Source organism: Diadema setosum, chromosome 10 (genome assembly GCF_964275005.1).
Source record: "Diadema setosum chromosome 10, eeDiaSeto1, whole genome shotgun sequence".
Classification (NCBI taxonomy): domain Eukaryota; kingdom Metazoa; phylum Echinodermata; class Echinoidea; order Diadematoida; family Diadematidae; genus Diadema; species Diadema setosum.
The window spans coordinates 6,554,276-6,578,000 of record NC_092694.1 but is presented as its reverse complement, the minus strand read 5'-3'; the positions used below and the strand labels follow the sequence as shown (position 1 = coordinate 6,578,000).

At 37.9% G+C, this 23,725-nt stretch overlaps 1 protein-coding gene across 1 annotated transcript; it reads left to right on the top strand.

The window, feature by feature from the left end:
• Positions 1–333: 333 nt before the first annotated feature.
• Positions 334–21,623, top strand: LOC140233657 (digestive cysteine proteinase 2-like). Its single transcript, XM_072313758.1, has 10 exons — positions 334–583; positions 2,905–3,060; positions 7,924–8,096; positions 8,731–8,986; positions 9,966–10,161; positions 13,822–14,015; positions 15,627–15,718; positions 16,447–16,608; positions 18,562–18,751; positions 19,638–21,623. The coding sequence occupies exons 1-10, from the start codon at positions 538–540 to the stop codon at positions 19,823–19,825; spliced, it is 1,653 nt and encodes a 550-aa protein (XP_072169859.1). The 5' UTR covers positions 334–537; the 3' UTR covers positions 19,826–21,623.
• Positions 21,624–23,725: the final 2,102 nt, after the last annotated feature.

Below are 23,725 nucleotides of genomic sequence, written 5' to 3'. Positions count from 1 at the left end.
AAAGTCTACTCCTTCATTACGTCCTCCTATATGAAATTCTTCACTGGTGATGCAGTAGGACCATAGAGCTGTATTATACGTTATGTTACACGATATGTAAATACAGCTCTATGAGTAGGACCTATTTTTCTGATAGCTCACAATGGACCATCAATTACGTAGGTCTATGATCACATGACGGAAGGGGGAGGCAACTGCGTGTGATCATGTGACCAAGACGGAATCACGTGCCTGGATTTTGATGCAGTTGCAGAGTGCGAGTCAACCTGCGTGTGGAGGCTGCTCGCGGCTACAGCGTGTAGCTGCTCTGCACGGCTCCCGCGTATATGTTGCTGTACATGTATGCTTCAGCTTGACATCACTGGTCACCGTGTTGCACATGATTGAACAACCAAGTCAAGGAAGTAGGGCCGCTGCTGGTTGTTGAGACCCGTTATTCCCAGTTGAACAGCAAGATCGATCACAAATTTTACACCTACACCACTCTCAAGACTCTGGGTTGTCTCCTTTCTGTGCTGGTTGACAGTCTCCAGCAACATGGCTCAAGCTCACTCAGTAGGAGTTGTGCTTTTGCTGCTGTTCGGTGAGTTCATTCGTGACGACAATCAAATAAATGGCCAGTGGCAGTGCAAATGCCCATTCACCTTTCGTAGTAATGATGAAATCTACACATTCTGTGACATTGGTGATACCTATATAGCCTGTGTTGTGCTTTCTGTAATGTATGCTATGGCTTTGAGTTTGAGCCATACTCTGTAAGTGTATGATTGCTTAATGTTATGAAAATTTACCGAACCCGTCTCTCCTACCAGTGTCTGACAAGAAATCCTTTTATTCCTTAGGGCCTAGGTCTAGACTATAGAAAACTAGATATCTACTTCTTTAACGTTAGATCAACAGTGATCAATATCAGGTTAGGAGCATAATCCATGATCTTTGTGTGTGGTCTTAGAGTCATCATAGTCATAGAATTAATGTTTTTGTTTTTGTTTTTTTCCCGGCCCAATAATGAAATATCTAATTTACCAGTAGGCCTACCATTCAGCTTGTCTTGTGTGATTTTGCACCAGTCAAAATGGTAGCTAGAATAGTAAGAATACAATTTTACAAGCATTTAGAGCCTAGACTCTGGTCAATGATAACGATGTTAAAACAGATCTAGGCCTACTGGATCTCGATAGGGAAGTTATGAAATCGTAAAGTTTGCTGATTTTCAAAAAAACAGTTTGCGTTGAAGTTGAACAGTCAATATGAACAGATGAGTAATACCTAGAATTCTAATAGTAAAGACTACTGTGTACAGTATCTGTACGCCGAATATTTTGCAATATTCACTCTGATTGTGACATGCAGGTATACATTCTTCCATTCAGTACTGTACTCCAAGATCGTGAATTTAGCCACTCATGAAATTGTCAGGAAGTGCCAATTCACAAAAATTTAGACTTGCTAAATTATAAATATATAACGAAATGCCCGGGACCAGCAGTTTTCTTTCGTTATAATGAAATTTCATTATAACCGAACAAATACAGTATATGATGAAAAATAAGCAAACTATGTGTGTATTATACTGTTTGTTGAATACTCATCATAGAATGCCAAATGGGATGCTACGTATCTATTCAATTTCGTTTAGCAGGGCCTAAATATTACATCTAAAAGAGAGCATAAAGTTGTTGTACTTTCATGCCTAGCTGGAAATACATGTATAGAAAATAACGGTTTAGGATTTGGTTACAGAACGCTATTCCAAAGGTTTGATATTGCTAATGTTCGTTATTTCGAAGGCTCCTAATTCCAAAGGTACGCCATTCCCGGGATTCCGAAGGTTCGCTCATCTGAAGCTTTGCTCTTCCGAATATTCATTATTCTGAAGTTCATAATTCAGGTAGAGATATATTGTTTGTTTTCTGAAGGTTCGTTGAGCGGAAAGTGAAATAAGGTTCATCATTCCGAAGGTTTATCAAAAAATGAGAAAGGGTTGCTCTTCTGAAGGTTCGTATAGTTCGTTTAATCCAAAAATGAAATAAGGTTCATAATTTTGAAGGTCGGTTTTCTTAAGACGATTTTAAGGTTTGTAATCCCTAAGTTTTGTTTAGTGGACTCACCTTTTTCACTTTTGGATTAGAGAAATTCTTTTCATGTTCCGATTTTAAAACGAACGTTTGGAATAACAGAGATTCCTGTCATTTTCGGACTAACGAACCTTCGTTATAAGATTAAGAACCATACTTCATTGTTGGATTATAAACGAACCTTGTACAAACCTTTGGAATAGCCACAATGTTCGTGATACCAAACCCTATATCATTTGTGAATTAACGGACATTTAGGTGTATCAGAATCTGTGTGTTTCATAATAAAGAACCTTCCGAACAGTGAACCTTATTAATTCAGTTTAAATGCTATTACAAAATGCAAGTTCCCCTCAAATATAAAGTGTTCGTTGTAAGCAAATTTTGTACAGTAGACTTTAATGGCGATAATTTTGGGACCAGAAGTTTTACTTTGTTATAACGAAATTTCGTTACAACTGTGTTCGTTGTAACGGGAAGTGCACTGTACAGCATGCAAATGAGTGTAAAGTGTTTATGATATCATTGCTTCATAATTTGCCATAAAGAGTGTAAAGTTTGCGTATTAAAAATCTTGATATTTCCATACAGATCTAGACTTGTTTTTTGTTTTGTTTCGAAAGCACAATGTAATATGTATGCCCCTGTCTCAAATCCTAGCATGATCTAATTAAGTATATTTTTAAACAGCTGTGTTGTAGAACTGTATACTTTAAATGAATTGTAAGACTTTAAATACTGTAAACATCCCTGCCCTTCACTGCCCTCCTGCACCCCCCTCCCATTCAGTCACACTTTTGAAAACTCTCACTTGTTGGTCTGACAGGTGTATCCTTCGTCGCCTCGGATCCGAAAAAGCCGGTCTTCAAGGATCACTACCACGCCACGGGGCACATCAGGCTTCCGTACGCCGAGCTCAATGAGCCCTTTGAAGTGTTCTTTCAGGGATCTAACAAGAGGAGCCGGATTGATGTTTACAATGGTGAGGAACGCTCTGCCCCAGAGCCAGGAAAATAAGCAACACCTCCATCTAATTCATTCATAAAAAGTGTTAACTCAAATTAATTCTGTAGCAATCTCCTTAAATATCATATAGATATCTTATTTATGCTACCTGTTACGACCAAAATCACTCTGAGAATGATCGCACAAAAGAAACAATCAACTACTGTTCAGGCGGTTTATTAATAGTGATATTGTGAGTACAGACTCGTAATCGGTGTTCACATCAGTACAATAATGATCAATAGAAACAATTACAAATCGGTAATGGAATCACTTACATATTTTGTTATCAAGTAATCCTTTGAAAATGTTCAGATACGATGTTTGATGCACCGATGAATGATCTTTGACGCACCAATGAATGATTCCTCCGACGTAATTCCAGAGGCACAGGTTGCATTAATCCACAATATAAATCCGGGGTAAAGTCCACGATATATGTCCACGGTATAATGTTCACAGCGAAACGTGTGGAATCCAGACGTTATGACGACCACGTCCAGTTGATGCGTTGAATGATGATTCACTTTATAATGTCCAGCGAGGAATCCAGCCCGTCACAGCTTTGCCGTAACAATGTCTGTTGACATTAAAATATGGAGTCTATCTCCAACGTAGGCAAATTAATTCTCTGCAGGCAAAATGTCTTCCAGGCCTTATCTCCACAAACACAATTTGTATAGCAGGTCAGCAGGTAACACAGGACTGACTATATAACAAGTCGCTTCAGAGCCAGAAGTGACGTAACTCTCAGAGCAGAGGTGTTGGGTACTCTGCCTACCTCAGAATTTCTCCGGCTTATATACTATCCATTCACCCCTTTCTAGTACATTCTGTAATTCTCTCCAACCTGGGGCTACATACCTGAACATACTAGCAAGTCCAAATTCCAGGAATCCTGGATAACTCACTGTCTAACTATGTGCATAACATCATTGCCAAAATTAACTACCAATCACATTGGGCTACAGGGACAGTGCCTCACTCAGCCAAATATGTAAGCACTTCCTAGAATTTTCTGGAATGGGTTAAATCATTCTAGATTGAGTGAGCTATAGTGTATTTCCTGTCACATGCATGTACTGTAGATTACATTGTATACCACCTAGAAAATTCTCCACTAATCTGGTCAGCCTGTATGTACTATATCTATATCACATAGAATGTTCTCCATTAATCTGGTCCACCTGTGTACATACACATTAAAACAACCATGCATACAGCCTTGATACATGTACAATTGTACATAACTACTTGTGTGTACATTTGTGACATACCCCCTAATTCATTTCTTGTTATGTTTGTACAATTTATGTTTTATTTGTAAAATGTGGAATATGGAAGAATAAAAAAAAAAAACCAAAAACAAAGGCAAACTCGTTTTATTATTTTTTAACCTTTCCTTTGTATTAGATGGCATATAAGTTGCTAGTTTTCATGTGTCATGCCAGTTCAGAGTCACGGGTGATTTCCCTGTTAAGCTGGGCTTCAAGTCAAACCACAGTTCACAGATGTGAAGGGAAATTCAGCTGCCACTGAAGGTATTAATGTGACAGTTTAATCTCATGAAGCAATAAAAAAATGCTTACTTTCCCATAATATTCAACATTATGATCTTCCTTGATTTACCCATGGTGTATCAGGTTACAGCTGTGAGTTTCAGTTCTTAGCATTATATTTAGCACTATACATCATATTTATGGTGTACATGTCTAGATTCGAGATCAATTGTCATAGAAGTGAAAACTTCAACATTGATCATCTGCTGTACATAATATTATACAACCACAAAGCTCCTTAGAGAGATTTTAAATGATGTTGTCTTTGTTTTTCATAACTGGACAATATTTCAGTGTGTGTATGGAGGAGGGATAAGTCCATTTTTTAAGATTTTGAAGTACGGTCTCTGTCATAAAGTACAAAATAACACCTTTTAAATGTATATTGGTCACGACGTATAAAGGTACATTTTTGAAGTTATGGTCAAAAGAAGCAAAATTTGTCTCATTATTCTCTTTATTTTTCTTGACGTTTAATCGCAAAATCTCAAATTTGGCAAATATGGACTTTTGACAAATTTTGCAAATATCGGTTTTTGCGAACAAACTCTTCGCTTCCTGTTCCCGTGTGACTGTAAAAGTGGATATTTTCACACGACTATATTTTTTTTTTTTTGCGCTTGGCTAGGTAAGGAGAGTTTTGCGTATTTTTAATTCCGCGGAATCAAGACATCGACTACGGAACATATGGCAAGGAAAAATATTTGTGTGCTTTTATTTTTTACGCTAGCTTCTGGTCGCGCGAAATAGGCGCAAATTTAAACACTGCAAAAATTCTCACTTTTACAGTACCGGTACATTTAAGTTGATCTGCTTGAATTTTGGCATCTCACAATCATTTGAAGGCTAATCAGTAATGGTGTCTGATAATTGATAAGAACTTCCTTAAACCATGATGTCGTACAGCTATTCCAGTCTTTATGAGTACACTTTTCTTATGCAAGAGTCCCACTCAATAAGTAAATCACAAAACCGAAAGCAAAACATACATGCAACGTTGGTGATAAACCCAATACTGTGCAAGGATACACTATTAAAGGGATGGTATGTGTACAGTATTGCTGGAGATGAGAATTGGGCTTTTAACTTTTTGCGAGATACCAAGAAAACACTCATGAAATAGTACAGAGCATACCATTCTAAGAGGAATTCAAAGTTTATTTGATGAAAATCGGGTTTGGAATGACTGAAATATCCAAAAACAAAGTAAAACAAAGCGATGGTAAAAAAAATGTGGGTCCCACCAGGGAGGTCACCTCCCTGGTCCCACACTTTTTAGAATCGCTCGTTTTGGATATCCCAGCCATTTCAAAACCAATTTTCATCAAATAAAAGTTGAATTCCTCATGGAATTACATGCTCTTTCATATTTCATAAGAGGTGTCTCATTATCTCACCAAAAATGTTAGAAACCTTAAATTAGGTCTCAACCAAAACTATACAATCCCTTTAAAGTGTACTCCACACACTAGAGGTTGAAATGGCGCTCATGGAGAGGTCATGCTAAACTTTCGAGTTCGTTGTGTCTTCCCAACTCAAAACTTTAACTCTTCATACAATTGTATGTCTTGTGCCACGGTGGAAACCCCCTGTGTGCCATATTATTCTGAGACACCAACGTAGTCATGCTTTGATAAAACATTTCTGTTTTTCACATTTTATTATAGATTTCTAAAGCTGGACATGTAGTAAGCAAAGTTCTAAAGAAGATACCAAGTTTTGATTTGAAGTACTGGTAAATTGTATGACAAATCTATGATTGTTTTTCTTTTAAATGACCAGAAGCTGCATCATTGTAAAGGCATGACTTTTGCACACAAAACAGTAACAAAAACATAGAATTTACATTCAGTCCAGTAGTCCAGTCCAGTCCAGCAAATCCAGTAGGGAACATCGCTTGCAAGTCAATCAATACATAAAATGCAACATACGTGTGAGAGGAACGGAATCGTGACAAACGCTTTCATTGTAATGAGGCATTTGGCGATTTATCAATCGATTTGGGTGGGTTTGTACATTTGAGCAGAATATGCGAAGTTGGCATGCCATCGACTGAGTCGCAGGTGCGAACGTGGTACATAAAGAGTTAAGTTTCGAATGCATCTACACAGGGCTGAACCACAAACTAATCATCAAAAGTTTAAAACAAGATGAGTCAATAATTTTTAAAGAATTAGCAACATTATGCAAAACTAACTCCCGGCCAACCAAATTGATAATTGAAACTGAAGTGGGAAAACTGTTTGGTTTTTTAGTGCTCATTTTGTTCTAAGAGGAGAGTCAGTCACTTGTGCCATAAGTATGGCATTTATTACCAGATATCATGTGATACTTGGCCACTAGCCATTCTAAAGTGTCAGTGTGTCTGAAGGGCAGTTTTGCAATTTTGTGGTTTGCTTGAGTGATGAGTCCTCTACACAACAAGTCTTCAGAGTTTGTTTGTCTGTTCTTGTTTTGTTGGGTTTTTTTTTTCTTCTTTTGTAGAAATTATCATCTTGTAATTACATTCTCTCAACTCTTTTCTAGTTGCCGGTATGTTATATTGAAGAAATATAAGTCCAGTAGATCAGCTCAAAGTCAGAGCAAACTTAAAAAAAAAAAAAAAAAAAATAGAAAATTGCAATTTGGAAGAGACACCGGAATCTCAATCTCTTGATATGTGTTGCCAGTTGAGAAATAGCTATACCTTTAACAATAAAAAGCCTCTGAAGCTTTGCAACTAAAAAAGGAAAATTACTTGATTGACAAATTAAAGGGACTGTACAGTACTGGTTGAGGTGGGGATTCATGTTTTGAACATTCCTAAGTGAGATAATGAGAAACCTCTAATGAAATATGAAAGAGCATGTAATTTTAAGAAAGATTCAACGTTTATTTGATGAAAATTGGTTTTCAAATACCTGAGATATCCAAAAAAGTGATAATAATAAAAGGCGACAGGTCATGCCTTTTATTAGGATCTCTTTGTTTCACCTTGTTTTTGGATATCTCAGCCATTTCAAAACCGATTTTCATCAAATAAACTTTTGATACCCTTTAGAATTGCATGCTCTTTCTGATTTCTGAATATCTCGCAAAACATTAAAAGCTAAATCCTCAACTCAACCAGAACTGTGCATACACACCATTTAAGGCCCTAATGGTATGTTACTCTTCCTTGTGAAAAAGAGAATATGAGTAGAAAAATTCGGATGAAGCTCCAGATAACTGGCTTCTAGGACTAGACAGCTTGAAGTGATTTGCTTAAAATGATATCTAACAATAATATGGTCTTTTTCAAGGCTTGGACAAGACATTCTCACGCGGTGATGAGCAGCCCAGTGGCAACACTTACAAGATCAGCCCCTCCACTGTGAACAACACAAAATCGGTGACCACCTGTTTCAAACTGCCTGGAGACTCTGCCGAACCAGTCACTGCCCAGAGCATGCTACCAGATCTCACTCACTTTTCGGTAAGCCAACCCATCAGTGATCTTTTTCTCAACCATTTTTGCTGCAAAATCTTGTAAGAGCTGTCACTTTTCTAGATGATATTTCCAATTTGAAAAAGAAAAAAAGAGAAAAAAAAAATCTGAGCTTTGTGGTCTTACCTACATGCTGACAATATTGCTGATATTGCGTAATATAAAATCTGTGGAAATTTGTCGTTGAAAATGCTTGTAAAGATGCACTGATCCATAACTCAAGAGGGCACTGTTGCATGAATCTATGCTTTAATAGTCATCTGCAATGATCCAATTGGCCAAATAAAACCGGATTCATACAATGTGTTAAAAATGTCCGAAATCTTGTCAATCTTATTTCAATCAGTCAATGTTCTGATTTTTCAGTTGAAACAGATTCATATATCTCAAAAATGGTCAAAATAAAGTAGATCTTAGTTCGTATCCTGATTCGATCATTGTTCTTGGCTATTTTTTGCCTGTTTTAAAACATGTGCGTACAGATCTTTCAAAAAACAAATTTGCAAGTTAGCTAGCGAAGAAAACTGCATGTTGACAGTTATTAGAGTTAATTCATTACAATCATGCTAAACAATGTCAGCATAATGCCGCATGTTCTTTTCTTCCATCATTTTACCATCAGTTCTACAAGTCTGAGACACGCAACGGGCAGATGGTTGATCTCTGGCAGAACGTCACAACAATGACCTTCTCGGGAATCTCGAGGAAGAACGTCTATACGTTTGCCGTGTCCCAGACCACGCCGCCCAAGCCTGTCCAGTACCTAATGATGGGCCAGAATAGCCTGTTCGGCTCCCACTTCGACAAGTACATTGTCGACTATAACTTCTACGACGAGACCACCGTGATCCCAGATGAAGTATTTACCACTCCAGCAGGTGATCTACTCTGTAACGTAATGTAATGATTGACTGTTTGTAATATTAAAAGCCTTTTCTTCTACATCCCGAGGGCCTAAAAGCTCTTTTCCCACACACCTCAGTCACTGGAATTAAAATCTGTATTCACACTATCACAGCTTTTATTGTTCTTTCCATTGCAATGCAAAAGTCAGTTTTGTCAGCAACTTCTCACACACAGTAAGTAAAAAAAAAAAAAATCACTCAGCTGCTAAATGAAGCGCTTTGAGTTTCCAGACTGTGTTTATTCCTAAGACCAAAGTGTGCGAACCTCGTGTGGCAATTTATATTATGGGATTTTTTAAAAGTCAGTGGTGTCTTTGCATGCCATGCCATCTTAAGAGTTTCCTGAAAAAAAAAAATCAAGCTGGATTAATTCACATTGTGAAGCATGTGGCTGGAGTTAACAAATCATTTTTGTGTCCACACAGAAGAAGAGATTTCCGTCGGGTTGCAAATTGTATTTTCGAAAAGCAGCAACCTGTACCTCTCGCACTTTGTAGAAAAACAAGCGCACTACCATGTTTGAAAAAGGTAAATTATACAAAAAATACACACAGTTTTGATACAGAAAAATAACAGATAATGATAGAAGAAACTCATTTCTTCATAGAAGAAATTCATTTTGCTGGTCAGCATGACACAAATAAACATGAATTTAGGCAATGAATGCAGACACTCTTGGCTATGTTTAGAGAGCCAGGTATACCAGATTCTTGTATAAGAGCTGACGCCAGATTCCTGTGCGGAACAAGTTTATTTAAGATGTGTGTGAATGGGACTAAAGTTATGCCAGCTCACTGCAGTCCATGAGGGGCACTCTGCCAGTGACTGATCCCTGGTATGTATCCAAGCACTCGGCTGTCAATACTAAAATGTCAAATGAATTTGAATATGGACTGAAGCACCTACTTTCTAGTTTGTTGATACGATTGCTTACATGCCATGGTTTTTGTAGGATTGGAATGCCGAGCTTTCCCAGGCCCGGGCATAGAGCACCAGATCAGAGCCAACCCATTCCGCGAGATGATCAACCCTGAGAGGGGAAACCGATACCACCGCCTCTTCGACGAGTTCAAGGCAAAGTTCGGCAAACAGTATCAGACAGCGAAGGAGCATGAGACGCGCAAGGGGCACTTTGAGAAAAATGTCAGGTATTCAAATTCATGAAATGTACGCCCATGATTTCTTTTTTTCATGGCTGCTACTAAAACATTGATCAATTCAGTGCTTATCTAAGTCGATGTAGGACAATTTTTTCAATCAGTTGCAATAAAATCAGGTATACTGTGTGAAGGCTTTTTCTCCCCTCATATTTCCAGCTGCAACTAGCCATGATATCTTAACCCACTGAGGATGGACTGATTTTGCTACAACATGCATTTCCCATAGACACTTGCCCGAGTATACTCAGGACTCGTCCTCAATGGGTTAAAGGGAAATTCCGTCCTTATATTACCTGTTGCATTATATGAGCAATGAAAGAAGAACATAGTTGTAGATTATTAAGATATTTTGAGAATATTCAGACATGAAATGCAAAAAAGTTATGTATTGTAACAGTTCAGAGAGAAAAGCAAATTGGTAACTTTGTATGATCCAGATGTTGAGCAGGTTGTTACGCGCTGGATTTGTCCACAAAAAATTCATGATATTCATTTACTCTTCCAAGATCTTCAGATCTGTTCTTGGAATATAAAGTTACATGTAGATGGGTTTACTGAATGTTAAAGAACAAGTTCACCCTCATTTGCGTGTGGATTGAGAGAATGCAGCAATATTAGAACACATCAGGGAAAGCTTGAGGAAAATCGGACAGTCTGTTAAAAAATTAAGACTACAACTGTGTCAACTTGTGATGTCACATGCGTTTAATGGCATGAAGAAAATTCAGAGTATTTTCACTTTTCTTGCATGATAATAAAACACTGACTAAACCTGCCTCTTTAAAAGGCAGAGGGAAAAATATCGCCCTTATCATAAATCAGTAGCAAGACGAGAGTTTTCATATGTACTTTTTGTACAAAAAAAAAAAATTAATTTTGCAGAATTCTCTTTATTTTTTCTTTTTGATACATCCTTGTAGGCATTTGACGTAAATTGTAGTTATTTTCTCATCCAGAATTGACTACACAGAAACTTTAAAAATTAATTACTTTCGAACAGACTGTCAAATTTTCTTCAAACTTTCACTGATGTCTTCTATTGATATTAAATGCTACATTCATGCAATCTACATACATATGAAAGGTGAACTTGTCTGTTAATGAACTTGGCAAGTTAAAGGTACTGTTTACCATTGGGAGCATTAATTTAAAAAATGTTAAAGATAGCACATTTGATGCATATGTGTAGGTCAGTTGTATCACAAACATCCTACCTATCAAAATTTCATAATAACAAAATTTCATAATAACAAATGCTCTTTCATATTTCATAAGAGGTTTCTCATTATCTCACTTAGGAATGGTCAAAACACGAATCCCCACCTCAACCAGTACTGTACAGTCCCTCATACTGATTCATTTTTATGCCTCCGCCACGAAGTGGTGCCGGAGGCATTATGTTTTCGGGTTGTCCGTCCGTCCGTCCGTCCGTCCTTCCGTCCCTCCTTCCGTCCGTCCGTCCGTCCTTCCGTCCGTCCGTAATAAATTTTGTGGACAAGGTAACTATCGAAACCTGTTGAGGTATCCTAATGAAACTTGGCATGTATGTGTATTAGGGGGTGAAGTTGTGCCTATCAACTTTTGGGTGCACATGCTCAAGGTCAAAGGTCAAAAGGTCAAGGTCAAATACATAAAATTTCACTATTTCCACCATATCTATTGAATGCCTGAAGATATTGTCTTGAAACCTAGTGTAAAGATGTATTACCCAATTAAGATTCTCTGGTGAAAGTTTGGGTCATGAGGTCAAAGGTCAAAGGTCAAAAGTTCAGGGTCAAATACATAAAATTTCACTATTTCCACCATATCTATTGAATGCCTGAAGAGATTTTCTTGAAACTTAGTGTATACATGTATTACCCAATTAAAATTCTCTGGTGAAAGTTTGGGTCATGAGGTCAAAGGTCAAAAGGTCAAGTAAAAATATTAAAACTTCTTTTTTTTCTCCGTACCTTGGAAAATTGTTCAAGGTATCTTCATGGAACATAGTATATACATGTACTGACTGGTAGTGATTATCTAGAGAATGTAGGGTTCATGGGGTCTAAGGTCAGGGGTCAAAGGTCAAGTGCAAGACTTCAAAATTTTACTATTACCCTCATATTTATGCAATGCCAGCAGGGTTATGTTTTTTACACTTGGTGTATGCGTGTGTAACCTAATAGAAATTCTCTGGAAAGTTTTTTTTTTCTCTCTCTTTTTGCCTCAAAGGTCAAAAGGTCAAAGATCAAGTGAAAGTGCTGAACTAACTTTTTCCTCCATATCTCGGAAGTGGCTCAAGTTACCTTGAAACTTAGTACATATTATGCATGTTCTACCTGAAAGTAATTATCTTATGAATTGTAAGGTCAAGGGCCAGATGAAAATGGTAACAATTTACTATTCAATTCAGAAATTGCACTTTTTCTCCACACCTGTACCTTGAAAATTACTCAATGCCTAAATGTATGAATGGGTCAAAGTCAAGTTAACCCTAAAGGGGCCGGGCTTTTTTGGCTATGCTCAGACCGGGGGGGGGGGCGGATTCCGCCCCCCCCTGAGATCTCGGCCATCGGTGGTGCGATCGCGATGAAATTTTGCATGCGTGAGACCCGCGTCATAATCTACAAGATTGTGTTATAAGATTTTTTGAAACAATCAATTTCTAATTTTAATTAATTAATTATGCAAATTAAGCTCAAGGTGATATTTTAGCTTAATTAAAAGCATTGAGAGTCTAATTTTTGATCTGTAAATCTATTTTAGCATATTCAACAATTGTACATCACAAAAACTTCCAAAACTCATTTCAATTCTTATGTATTTTATTGTTTTCAGAATTTCTTATGTATTTCTTTGTTTTTCAACTTTTGTTTTTTCTTTGTTTTTTCATTGGAAATTGTCACTGACCACTTTTCTACCATAATTAGCACAAAATTAATCAATGAAAGTGATTAATTGTAAAAATAATCAGGTTTTTATGCCTTTCATGACAGAGCACTGTTTTCCATAGGAAATGTACACAAAATCACAAAATTGTGCCCGTTTTGGAGCGACATTCCGTTACAAAAATGGGCGTGGCTTCGCAAAAGTATGCGCGGACGTGGCAAATTTGGTCTCAAAAGTTGCGCGAGACTTGAACGAAGAAAGTCAAGAAGCCTCGCGATGAGGCCTTCTCGCGTTACAGAATTATAGCGCGAAACGTCGAGGGGGGGGCGGATTCCGCCCCCCCCCCGGCCCTTTTAGGGTTAAAGTCCTTAAATCCCTAGATACATGCTCTCCTATTCATCCAATTAAACCTACGTCAAGGAAGGTGAACATTCAACACATTTGTGACAAACTTGTCATTCCAATATTTTGCCAATTTTGTGAAAATGTAATCACACAGTGTCCACATGTACTATCTAGACCTACCTTTGTATTGGGAAAATCATGCATTATGGCGGAGGCATACCAGTCGCCAAAGCGACATTTCTAGTTTTTACATATGTGCATTGGTTGTTTCTATCCCGAGCTCACATTTTTAGAACTATTTTGAAGCACTACAGCTAGGTTTTTATTTCATCTGCAGAGGGTTAATGATGCCTTTAATGGTGAGTGCCTGGGCATGTAAAAGGTTAATCCCAGCCATTGATTCCAGTTTTTGTCTTCTCTGAACCCTCATTATAGAATGATCCATTCTGTCAATCGAGCCAATCGTGGCTACGGTCTGGCCATCAACCACCTAGCTGACATCACCCCAGACGAGTTCAAAATGATGAGGGGCCGGCTGAGGTCGACCACACCCCCACGTGGGATCCCGTACGACGGCTCGCATGTGAGGCCAGAAGACGTCCCTGATACAATCAACTGGAATGTCCTTGGTAAGCTGAATAAGCAGGACAGAACAGATTCCACCCACATAATCATCGGCGGATCCAGGAATTCCATAAAGGGGAGGCACCTTTAAAAAATTAAAAGGGGGCACATGACCCCCCCCCCCATATTTTCCCTTTTCTTTATTTTGTTTTTACAAAAAAAAATAAAGAGGGGGCATGTGCTCGTTGCGCCCCCCTCTGGATCCCCCACTGATAATTCCTCCGCTGCACCTAATTCATTTGTCAAATTTACAGATTTGTTTTTTCAAAGTACTGTCTATGAAAAATCTGAGTTTTCATGGAAAATCTTTGTTCATGTTTCTTCCATGAGTACTTTTTGTGGGGTGCATGTACAAGAGAATCTAACAATATAAACATGTTTAGTATAAATAAAAACATAATCAGTCATAAATGTAGGTGGTTCTTTGAAAGTGTGTTGGAGCAGAGAATGGTTTTTATACGACTTTAGATAATGCCAGACCAGGATATCAGCCTTTCGTGAGCAACACTGGAGTCTTTGTAAGAATATCATTTGGAAGATAAAGTAACTTTGAATGGCAGCTTTCACAAAGCCCCATCTTGTATGGAGTGAATAGGACTATTTCACAGGTACTCCAGAACAGAAGTTCTGAGACAAAACACACATCTGTAGGTATGTGAGACTATTTTCTAGTAGTGCGGTTGTTGTGAGGTTCTGAATGAGATTCACATAGTGGCACTTGATCAAATTTGAGGGCTTGAACTAGCTTTGCTGTCCAATCGTTGCACACATTTGTGATTTGATGTCCTCTTTCATATGTCAGCATTGATAACATCAGCTAGTCATATTCTGACATTTTTTCACATTACCAACACTGCCAAAAAGTCTGAAATTGCCAACTTTTAAAGTGTTTTAAATGGTGTTGATTATTTTCCCTTTGAGCATCATGGACTTATGATGGCAGATTCTTACTCTTCAGAACTGTGTAAAATACCATATAGTCCCCCCCCCAAAAAAAAAATTACAATGGAACCCTTCGCAATGATAACTTTTAAGATAGTGAATCAATCCAAATACAATTTCAGGGTATGAAACTATAACTCATTGCCCACATCTTACAGAAAACCACATTAGATTTGCTACAGTGGTCAAAGAGAAATGAGGAATTTTGTAGATCATGTCAGGAATCTCTTCCCTCCATGTTCTGTCTGTTGTGTTTACACATTGATATGCAGCTCCAAGAGCATCCGGTGCTAAACTTGGAAGAATCAGACTCATGACATGCTTTACAACAATCCACATTTTTCTGTTACCGCTTAACCAAACTGAATGGGGTTTTCTGCAAAATAGAGCTAAGATAAGACCCTAAAGTAGCATTTGGACAGTTTTATCGTATTGGGTGTTATCATTGCAAAAATCTGATTGTAATATTTTTGAGGACATACTGTATATTCACCATAAATCTATTGAATGTGATTTTTATCCAGTACTAGTATCAGCAATGGTGAACAACAATGAAATATCTAGACAGTTGTTAAGATTATGAGAAAATGCCACATCTTCAAATTTCCATGACTCATGATGAAGCATGTCTGCTTTTGAACTAAAAACCCCCAAAATGCCTGCCCATTCCCTAGGTGCCGTTAGCCCTGTCAAAGACCAAGCCATATGTGGATCCTGCTGGAGTTTTGGCACCTCCGAAGTCATCGAGGGCGCTTACTTCATGAAGGTGTGTTGAACCGTGCATCTTTTTCTTACCACAGCTGCTGTCGCTTGTCAATTTGAGATAACGCCTGAGGTTGATGATACATGGCAATATCATGCATAGCAACTATCCCATTTCCTTGGCTCCCATAATCCTCAAATGTTTTAGTTATAAATGGGATGGTGAGAGCAGAGAGCAAGCCATGGTATAGCAGATAATCAAGGACTCTTCAAGTGGAGGTTGAGGGTTCAATTCCTACCCAGTGCATACATTCTTTAGAATGATTGTTTGAAGATTTCTTGCTCTCTCTATCTCTTCACCATTATAGCTGCTTTTATACAATCCACATTTATATTTGGGTTTTGGTTTCCAAATTTAAAGTCCCCTCGAAACAACAAGGCAATGAGGGTCACACCCACTGCTATTCATGAATTTGAACCACAGACTTCAGAACTGAGAGCCTGAGATCCCTGTCCCCTGACCCACTGCGTCTCCCTGGAGCTGCATATTGTATCTTAAATATGTTAAATGTTTAGGAGAGCAAAAAAATTGTGGCAGCCAAAGTGCTAAATCAAGAGGGATTGCCTTTTCTTTTGACATGCTATGGTGGCTTCATTTCCAGGGTAAGACAGCTAGGATTTGGACAAGACCTCACTTCATTGATTATCTGACCATTAACCAAAAAAAAAAAGAAGAGAGATACCAGGTCTTGTCATCCTAGCAATGATTATATTTGTGCTTTACCACCACAGCACAAGAAGCGGGTGCGGCTGTCGCAGCAGATGCTGATGGACTGCACATGGGAGAAGGGGAACAATGGCTGTGATGGTGGAGAGGACTGGAGAGCCTATGAGTGGTTGATGGAGAACGGTGGGCTGGAGACAGAAGAGACCTACGGACCTTACCTTGGACAGGTGCGGCCATGTCTGGCTTCTCGATTAACCCGTTGAAGATGAGTCCCGAGTATACTGGGGCAGGTGTCTACGGGAAATGTATATTGTAGCCAAATCAGCCCATCCCTAATGGGTTAATATGGAAAGCAATCCCTTAAATCGTTGAGGACGGGCTGATTTTGCTACGACATGCATTTCCCATTGATACTTGCCCGAGTATACTTGGGTCTCGTCCTCAACAGGTTAAAGGTACTCTTCACCATTGGGAGCAGTGATTTCAAAAATGTTCGAGATATCACATTTGATGCATATGTGTAGGTCACTTGTATCACAAAACACCCTACCATATAAACATTTTGCAATAGAGTCTAAAATATAAAGAGATATCACTATTTTTCAATACAAAACCATAACTGTAGAAGGTATAGTCTAGAAACATTTCTATTATAACTATTGTTCACATTTTGTATATTTCACTAAAAAACACTAATTGTGACCCTGCATCACAAAACACACAAAAAGTCGCCAAACATGGATTTTTAGTTAAGGGCAGATTCTGAAAGAGCAGACTCTAAGCTTTACAATGATGCATAACTCAATTCAAATAGACTCCCCTAACCTACCTAAATACAAGAAAGAAAGCACACACTCTGGAAAAGTGTGAACTGAGAAAAGAGGCTCTGAAGTTCAGGGTCTATTCAAGCGCTTAATCTTTCACCAAGCCACGCCAGCTGTGCGATGAAAGCAACAAAACACATGATGTCAACCACCGCAGCAACAACAGTGAAGGAATTATCAGATTAAGTTGAAATTAAGCATGTTCTATCAACACATTCTGTCCATGTTTAATGCCAACTTATAAAGCAGTAGCATTATCCTTTCAAAAGTTATTAGACTTGAAAGTGAAGAGTGTACAAAGGATTTCAAGAAATGAAAAGGGGCCTCCTGATCATTCTATACTCTCCCAAAAAAGGGGTTGTAGAAAAACTGCTCAAAACACACTATCCCGTTCGTGTTATGATCCCAAACTAAAGAATCACTGATGTAGAAAAAAGATAGCTCTTTCAAAATATGAAGAACTCGAGATTGGCATAGTTGACCCATTTCACCTGTTTTGAGTCCTCGTGTAAAATCAAGGGTTGTGACTTTTTGTTTTTGTTTTGTGCACTGTCATAATACTGTTTCATATTTTTACATTCTCGGTGTAACCCCCCCCCCCCCCCCCCCCCAACTCACAAAGCTGGGTTTTTGTTTCATCTGTAAATGGTAAATAATGCCTTTAACCTGCATTTTATGCCACTTTGATTTGCCCGCATATACAGAGAAATGAGAAGTCTATAGGAATTTATAGCCACTGCTTTGTTAGTAACGCCATGCTTAGTTTGTGCTACAGTCATTATGCAGATAATATTGATCTGTTTGATACCAAGGAGATTGATTTTGCTAACATGTTGAAGCCACGACTCATCACATAGAATGTGCTTTGCCAACCTCCTTGTGTAGATATCTTTATCAACCCTTTACAATAATTTGCCTTAAACTCCATTCAAGTAATTTCCCCCTTTTTCAAAACTTGTCCACTCTGAACATTAAATGAGGTTGATATACGTGCCATTATACACTAAACTCATCCACTTGACATATGTAGTTGACTGCTTGACTATATTTGCATAGGCAGATTACCAACCTGTCTGTTCTTTGTCAACGGGCAAAAAGAATCTTGTTTTGGAGCATTTAAGTGTCTCTGAGCTTTGCGAGAGGAACGGGTTGACCCGTTGAGGAAGGGCTGATTTTGCTATAACACGCATTTCCCACAGACACCTGCCCACATACAGTTGTATACTCAGGACTCGTCTTCAGCTATGGGAAAGGGTAGCCCTTCCCCATAGCTATGATTTCTGAGTCAATACTAGTCTTTGAATTGCTGTATTTTTCATCCTCACATTGTTCTTTCCTTTTTTCCCAAACTTCTAGAACGGCATGTGTCACTTCAATAAGTCCCAGGAGTACGCCGTGGTCAAGAACTACACATCGATTAAGTCAGGGAATCAGACGGCACTCAAAATAGCAATCGCAGAGAATGGGCCAGCGTCTGTCGGCATCGACGCAGCTATACCCTCTTTCCTCTTCTATTCATACGGAGTCTTCTACGATGCCAAATGTGGTATGCTTTTTATTCTAAACAAATGTGACCTCACCTTTGATTACGTAGAGGGTAATCTTTTATTAGGCTTTTGAATCTGAAAACAAGTAACACTTCATTTTAGTGTTCATGGTATGAAATGTACACATAAGATGAAAACAAAGTCACTATATACTAATCAAAATAAGTATCAAAGTCGTATGCATACTACTTCAAGATATAAAAATTAATGGATAGAACACTAATGTGCATTACTTGAGATTGAGTAAGAGGGATTGTCATATATATATGTTTTTATACCCACAATCCCTGTCAGTGTTTGATTTTTTGAATTAAATTTATCCAAAAGGGCTGGGATGATATGCTGGTAAAGAAAGATTGAGTAGGTATGACCTTCATATTAACCAATACATGTGTATATATACATACAAGTAGATTAATTTAATATTCTTTTTGTTCACAGAAGTAAGGGAAGAATATACTTTGAATGATGTGTAGAAAGAAAATTTAATACAGTACATGTATAACTAACACTGACATATCTCTCAGAAGCCTTAACTTTTATGGTAGCTGTAGACGAAAACAAGTTGGAGAATTTAGACCATTCAAACATTCTGTTACGAATGAGAAATTGTGCCACATCGTGTGTGTGGATCAAAATGGCCAAAAAAGGAGAGATTGTTTAAAAAATTTCCTTTAATCAATTTCCCTAGCGTGACTGTCCTCTTCAGCTAGGAACTTGAAAACTACTCTTATGACTGATTGGTTCTCTTATTCAGCTCACACTCAGTTGAGTAGGTGGTATTGACATAATCAGCCTGAATGTTTATGAATACTATGTTGCCTGAGCCTTCTGCTTGAAAATGTGTCAACATGAATTACATGACAAATGTGTTTTATCTGGCAGGTAATACCACCGATGATCTAGACCATGCCGTGCTGGCTGTTGGCTACGGGACGTACAACGGTCAGGACTACTGGCTTGTCAAGAATTCCTGGTCCACTTACTGGGGGAACAACGGCTACGTCATGATCAGCATGAAGGACAACAATTGTGGAGTGGCTACTTCAGCGACTCAGCCCATCCTGAAATAACCAATCATGGAGTTATTCTCTATTTCGAATCAATGGAAATAATGTACTCGTGATACCACAGAAAAAAGAAAAATATCGTCCATCATGAACTCTAGAACTAGTTGTTGTTTGATTTTGTTTTCATAGGCAGATGATGGTCAAAACTAATCAAAAAAAGGAATAAATGATGAAGAAATAATACCAAAAGAGATGTAGTTTACAATGAAATCTTGAGGACTAATATCTTTAGTTCATTGCAGATTGTATTGGCTTGTTAGTTTTAAGAATGTTTGCCATTTTTTTCACTTTAAGGCACTGAAACTGACATCTGAGAAAGCATCTGTGAATTGTTAATAACTTCAAAAAGTGGATGTGTTTTTGTACGGTATTGTGGATAGACGGTAAAACACTGCTACAAGCATTTTTGGTTTGTGTATGTGTGTGTGTGTATAAATATGTGTGTCCAGGGAATGTGGTAATTTGAATATATCAAAAATGTCCGTACCTGATCTCGGAAGTGTTTGTCCATGATTTGTTGCCAGTAATAATGTTTTGTCAAGATTTTGCATGTGATGCCTTTCAGTATCATTGTTAATATTTGTTATTTGATCTCACGGGTTAATGATGTGTGCAAAATTTTTTTTTTCCATGACATGGACACTGTGTGTATGTGTGATCTCTTGATTAAAGTGAGTAGAAGTTCCTGTATAGACCGATTCTGTGACGCGCTATGTGTATTTTTGGCATGGGCAGCGCCATTACTGCGGTGTCTCAGCCGACCCCCCTCCTCTCTCCCCCACCCCCTTCCGCGCGCGGAGTGAAAAACTGATGCATGGTTGTTTTAGCCAATGGGCGTCTCGTACTGAGTGCGCGAATGCTTGCTTAGTGTGCGAACCTTTGTTACAAGTGCGCGATAAACATGTTGCAGGTGGGGTGGGGGAGAGGAGGGGGGGTCGGCTAAGACACCTCAAAATGAGCTTATGGCTGCGCCCAGTGCCACAAATTGTCTGCTGCCCTCAACGAACCCGAATCGGTCTATAGCAATGATGAACACACTACTGTTTTGTTTATTTCTGCTCACCATGAGAGGTATCTTATAAACCAAACATGTACTTGACGTTGCAGCAGTAGCTGCAAAGCCCAACTCGTTTGCTCTTCAGCAAGGCAGTCTGTCCACATTGCTGCTCTCCACCCAGGAGTATAAATGGGTACCTGGTAAGATGACAATGTTCATGTTGCTTGATCAGCATGTGTGCACCTGTAAAATTGCGACTGGTTGGAATGCTGCCCAGGGAATGGAGGATGAGCATTGTTAGTGCTGGTTGGAAATAATGTATCCAGTGACCGGGGCAATGATAGTCTGTACAGCACATTGAAATTCTAACAAGTCTGAATGCGCTATATAAAAACTAGCTATTACATTATTACTAGATTATTCAAGACAGAAGAAAAAAATGCTCTTCTCTCTCATTTACAAGGTTTTCAAGGGATGAAAATGTAAAAATGATGCAATATATTCCAAGTTTCTTCAGTGTATTGCAGAATATAATGAGAGTAATTTGAGGAAGAAAAAAAAATATTGAGGAAGTATTTGCTTTAGTGCTACATACATTTTAGGACTGAAAGTCAGATATGAATATCATTATACTACATAAGAGTGACATATTTAGCAAAATAGCTTGTTTGCTCTTTGTTTTGTTTAGTTCTCACAGTCATATAATTATGTTTATGTTTGTGTGAGATTTTCAACAAGTTACTTTCTGTAGATTTAAAACTGCCTCTTTCAGACCTTAACCCTAAAAAGACTGGGCTATTTTGGTAGCTCGAAAGACTGGGGGGGGGGGGGGGGCGGCCCCCCCCCCTTAAGATCTCGGCCGTGGATCGCGCGATCGCCGCGGAAATTTGCACAATGGTAGTGTGCGATGTAATCTACAAGATCGTATATCTAAATTTTCCAAAATAGTCTTCTTTTACTTTATTTTGATTAATTATGCTAATTTATGCGAGAAATCAGACTTTTTTTATCTAAATCAGTAAATAAAGCTCCAAAAGTGCTCATTTTTGGTCTAGATATTCTTTGTAGCATTCTTAGCAAATGTACTTGACAAAAATTTGGTATCAAAATTAATTTCTTATTTATTTTATTGTTTTATGAATTTCTTATTTATTTCCTTGTTTTTTCGACCTTTTGTTTTTGTTGTTTTTTTCAGCAAAATTTGTGGCAGACCCTTTTTGAAGCATAATACCACTAAAACAAATTGATTTTAGCCATTGAGAGTAAAAATAAGCATATTTATATGAACCATGTGATAAAACTCAATTTGCATTGACTTTGTACACAAAATCACATTTTTGAGCCATTTTCGGTCTCACGTGCATGTACAAAAAGTTATGTAACTTCAGAACCGTACCCCCGGGCGTCACAAATTTGGTGTCAAAATGTGCGGGAAACTCAAAAGAAAAAAGTCATAGAGCATCGCGGCGAGAGCATTGCGTGTTGCTGAGTAATCGCGCGAAATGTTGAGGGGGGGGGCCTTTTAGGCCCCCCCCCCCCCCAGTCTTTTTAGGGTTAACACAAATTCAAGCTAAGAAATATATGAGTGACTTTGTCGTGGATACCTTCAGTGTTTGGAACTCCCATTTTGCTGGAGAGCGAACTATGTTCTTGTTTTTGTGCAATCTAACTGCAGAGAAAAAATACCTTCTTGAAGGTGCTTCCCTGTGCATACCTATTTCAAAGATATTGTGTGACACCCTCAATATTTTTTTTTCTTGTAGTCTGGGTATATTATGTCCTATTTCACATTTGAATGATATGAGAGATGATTTCGTCATTGAATGCAAAATCATGTTTGAACAATTTTGATCTATGCAGACATACATTCTGTTCTTTTGTCATACTTTCTGTTCTTTTGTCATACTTTTTTGATCAATTATGAAATTAAATTGTCTGTAGCGTGCAGATGAGATATCAAAAATAATATTTCATATGCGTCTCTTCTTGTTTGTTGTGCAACTGTAGTGTATAATGGCATATACTGTACCTTTCCTGATGCATGTACCAGCAGAGTTTGATCGCAAAAGGACATAACCTCGTTTTTGTTACTTTAAGATATTTGCGATTGGAGCTGCTAGTAAACAAAAGTGAATAATCAGAAAATATGCGATATTTCTATTCATAACTTCAAGAACATTATTAGGTATGCAACAAAATAGAAGTATCACTCGGATTTTTATTTTACTCTGTCTGGATATGGACATACTTTAAATTGTTTAAAATGATGCTTAATCCATTTTGCAAACAAACTCTTCACATATGCGTGGTACATGAAAATGTATGTTTAGAGCTTTTGAATGATTAGGCCTATTAAGAAAATATAGTACATAATAGGCTTGTGAAAGTTGGAAAGAGGTAGAAATATAACAATATGTTTGGCATACACGCGTATAGGACGTCATGAAGTTATTCCAAACATAAATGTTGACAAAGCCCTGTTGAAATATACAGATTACTGTACAATATGCATAAACTTTCTTTCTTACGAGTTCATTTATTCATTAAACCCACTATATTGACACAATTCTGAAATTTCAGCAGTTCTGACTATTCTGTTTACATCTTAAAGAAATTAGACATTGCAGAACATGATTTTTGCATCTCATGTATTCAGTTGTGAGTGCTGTTGAAATTGATTTAAACAGATCAAAATAAACGGGAAGTAAAGCTTGGAAAATGTATTATAGCCTTTGAATGAGGGATATAAGAGAGAGAGAAAAAAAAACCCTGTCAATACATTAAAAAAAGTCAATTTAATGTATAGATTCCAAACTTTCTAAACGAATTTTTCTTAAACTCAAAATGGCACAGTACAAGTAACAAGCAGGGCGTGTGGCTGAAGATTCTACGGTGTTATTTTGAGG